The sequence below is a fragment of the Phaethon lepturus genome, unplaced genomic scaffold (genome assembly GCF_000687285.1).
Source record: "Phaethon lepturus isolate BGI_N335 unplaced genomic scaffold, ASM68728v1 scaffold25735, whole genome shotgun sequence".
In the NCBI taxonomy this organism is placed as follows: Eukaryota; Metazoa; Chordata; class Aves; order Phaethontiformes; family Phaethontidae; genus Phaethon; species Phaethon lepturus.
This window is the reverse complement of record NW_010540212.1, coordinates 1-3,509: the sequence shown is the minus strand read 5'-3', so window position 1 is coordinate 3,509 and position 3,509 is coordinate 1. Positions and strand designations below refer to the sequence as shown.

The window sequence follows — 3,509 nt, the reverse complement described above, 5'->3', positions numbered from 1 at the left end:
GGTGCTGCTGGCAGTGGCCGTACCCCCCCTCTATCCCCCTTCCCCTTGCCCTCCTCCTCCCAGCCGATGCTGCCGGGAAAGCCGCGGAATGGCCGCGTTGTGTGTACTGTAAGGGAGCCCGATGCCTGGCAAGCTGCTGCTTTTACATCAGTAAACGGACCAGGCGCCTCAGCTGCAGGTGTAGCGCAGCCACCAGGGTCTCTCTCTCACCTGCATACACACTTTGACCCACGGAAAACTCTTATGCCTTAGCGTAGGCGTCCTAGCTCATCCTGTTTGCATGAACAAGACTTTTGTGAACTAGGTCCCTCCATTATTGAAAAAATAAAAGCATTAACCTCATGGCGGAATATACTTTCAGGTAGAAAGTAGAAGAAAAGATTGTTACCAAAAAAAAAAAAAGTCTTCACGCAGTGTATGCAAAGAGTAACAAATGATGCAAACATCGCATTTCCTCTCCTGAGATTGCCACACTTAATTTTTGTCTCTTTTATTCATATATTCATTCACCGGTGATTCTGTAACCGCATGGTAGGTTATCAAACGTGTTTTCTTTCATTGTCTTTAGGCAGGTACCCTAAACGCCCTTAAAACCAGAAAGAGTAATAAAGCATTCATTTAGTCATTTTCTTTATTCAGGATTTCACTGAATATTTGTTTTCACTGAAAACTGGATTCGTCATATAAACCACGAACTATTAATTCTCTCTTTGATCAACGGTCGCAGAACAGCTAAGGAATCTGTTACAAGGATTACCTTACAGAGATCACCACTTGGACCTGTGGTGCTCTTCAGCCCCTTCAATGCCCTTCAACCCCAAAGTACATTTGAAAAATGTCAGCACATCCTTTTTCTTCTAAAAACCGATACAGCTGCCCCAAATCCATATGATTTCCTCTGGCACCGTGTGCATCAAAACATTTTTCTTCCAAAGGGGAGAACTTTCTTTGTTTCTGAATCTCAGCACGTCCTCCACCTTCCAAAGAAACATCTTCTCTGTGCCGAATGAGAATTCTTTTCCACGTTAATCTTCTTACTCTGAAAGCAATTGGAGAAATATGCATCTATTAAATAAAGACTGTTTCAGAAAATACTATGAAAGAGCTATTATCACAGAAATCAATAAATTCCATTTGTACATATAGGTTGATAGAGATAACGGTTCCCTAGCTGGTCATAGAAATACTCCTCACACGTAAACACTCCCACAAGCAGGAGCTTGTTTCTTGATATATCCCCAGGATTCAAAAGCCTTAATGTTATTCCTCACAAAATAATTGATGAAGGTGTGGTTTCAATTTCAGTGCTCACTTCTGCCTTGCCTGTGCTAAGTATTCTCACATTCTCATACTCTCTTAGCTGTTATAATCAAACGGCAACGTTCATTTAGTCTGCACCACCCACAAATATAAATGATGGGAGCAGAACAAAACATGCATGCAAAGCGATATAGCAGCATACATATCTAACATGACCGGGGTACTGCAGTCCATTGCTATACAAGTGAAATACAGAAGAAGGTAAAACAGAAATAAATGGGCACCGTGTGGTACCAGTAGCTTTGATTGCTGTAACCAACAGTACAGTGGATATTCAAAGTTGTAAATACATTATGATTAACACAAATACTTTGCAGACATTTATAGGTTGGAAGGTGGTTGGATTTCCCACCTTCTGTCCACATATACAACATAAAACTTGTAATTTTCTAACTACAAATGGCATTTAACTGCAAAGGAAAACAAACCTTGACCAGAACTCTTCACAACTACTCTGTAGACCTTCTACACAAACAACACCTGGTTTCCCTGGCATGCAAAACCCTGACAGAGCGAGCTCCTTGGCCCAGTCAATAATATTTTTTCTTTTCTCCTTGTTGTAAATGTGATGACTATAGATCCACAATCGAGTGAACGTGATGTCTTCTGACTGCATGGCATTTGATGTTGTCACTGAGGAAGACGAAAGCTCTTTGTCAATGTAAGCAGCTGCATGGTCTTTAACCCATTCCCTTGCACTCAACATGCAGGGCTCACCACTGCAGTTTTGCATCAAATATGTTTTTAGATCAGAGTTCAGGTGAATCTGCTGAGAACGGCTTAATAATGATGACCTAAAGAAAAAGAAAAATCTAAATACAGTTGTAATATGCCTACAATGTAGCACGTTTTTCAAACAGTTTTACTTCAAGCTGCCAAAACATCAGGCCATCTTTAGATGGTATACACTTGCTATTGATACTTAAATCATATTAGCTATGAAAAGGACTTAATTAGTATTTAATTGGTGTGCTAACTCTTGAGTTCCCATATAGTACTACCGATTTGTAAATCAAAATCAAGAAAAAGGTACTTCAGAAGTATGGTGGCTGAACTAATTTCCTGTAAATATGCAAGGCTACTTCTTTAAACAGAAATGTTCCAAAAAAAATAACACAAGCCTGGGAGTAACAGCATTTTGACAAGGGAAGAGTAAGACCACTGAGTAACTTTTCACTCCTTTAGTTAGTGTTAAGCCTTGTCAAAACGGACAACAGTCTCTCTTCTTGAGCATCAGACCTATGAACAGTATCTACCATAACCCCTCTGTACAGAAGATGGCAGTGCTCCACGCTTTCCCCATTTTTCTCACTTATTTGCTGAGGACATCTGAGAAATCATAACCTTGGACATTTGTTTTTCTTCAACATCGTTGTCCATCTGGCTTAATTTGACAGCAAACTATCAAAAAAGGACAGCTTTTTCCCCGTTATAACCATATTTAGGTAGTGCACCAATGCTTCGAAATGTTTTTATTAGCTGTATTTCTAGTGCCATACCTCACAGTAATTTCTGGTAGAACAGTTGGATATTGAAATGGTAAGGCACAGGCCATAGAGAATTCCACCTAAAAAGCAAATGAGCAAATGTTCAGTTCAAGTAAGCCCTAAAATCCCCCAAAATAAAAATAAAAATATAAAGAAGGTGTTTACGATACCATAGAAGTATTAGAGACCTCTGGCTTTACATTCAGTATAAAATGAACTTTTGAAGATGGCATCTCTGCAGACTCATTTTCAACATAGTGCTTTAGCTCTGCTACAGCCAGCTGGTCAGTCACAACGAACTCTTCCTCATAAGGAAACATGCTAGAGAGTAAATCTAATTCTGAAATTTGTATCTCTGCTTCTTCTCGGTTCATTTTTGTTCTTTCCTAAGCAAAGATGACATTAGGGAAGAAAAACAGGGCTTGAATATGAGACCAAGTTCATTAACTACTGCCACGTAAATCGTATTAATCCTTACAACCAGGCCCACCAAAACTCGTATGAGTTGGGCAGTTGGAAGCACGAAGATAGGCCGTGACCGTCCACGAAGTGCCCATGGATCCGAGATGGGAGAGGATGTGGTGGTGTGTCACCACGCAGACTCCTCTCCCACAGGGCCGCACACCTGAGGCGCAGCCCCCTCTGCCGCATTGGCGGCCGCGGAGGCGGGTGTTAGCGGACATGGGGAGCCGTCGCTCCCCC

General features: G+C 41.2%; 1 protein-coding gene across 1 annotated transcript; it reads right to left on the bottom strand.

Annotated features, from left to right (window-relative positions):
* Positions 1-801: 801 nt before the first annotated feature.
* RWDD2B (RWD domain containing 2B) lies at positions 802-3,186 on the bottom strand. The gene is made up of 4 exons (XM_010287382.1): positions 2,978-3,186; positions 2,820-2,887; positions 1,749-2,114; positions 802-1,039 (listed from the first exon to the last, which is right to left on the bottom strand). The coding sequence occupies exons 1-4, from the start codon at positions 3,179-3,181 to the stop codon at positions 802-804; spliced, it is 876 nt and encodes a 291-aa protein (XP_010285684.1). The 5' UTR covers positions 3,182-3,186.
* Positions 3,187-3,509: the final 323 nt, after the last annotated feature.

Excerpts from the sequence above, each read along its gene's own strand:
- RWDD2B (XM_010287382.1), bottom strand. The coding sequence starts at position 3,181 with ATGAACCGAGAAGAAGCAGAGATACAAATTTCAGAATTAGATTTACTC. Across the intron at positions 2,888-2,977 it reads AGGTCTCTAATACTTCTATG|GTGGAATTCTCTATGGCCTG; the intron begins GTATCGTAAACA and ends TTTGCTTTTTAG. Across the intron at positions 2,115-2,819 it reads CTACCAGAAATTACTGTGAG|GTCATCATTATTAAGCCGTT; the intron begins GTATGGCACTAG and ends CTTTTTCTTTAG.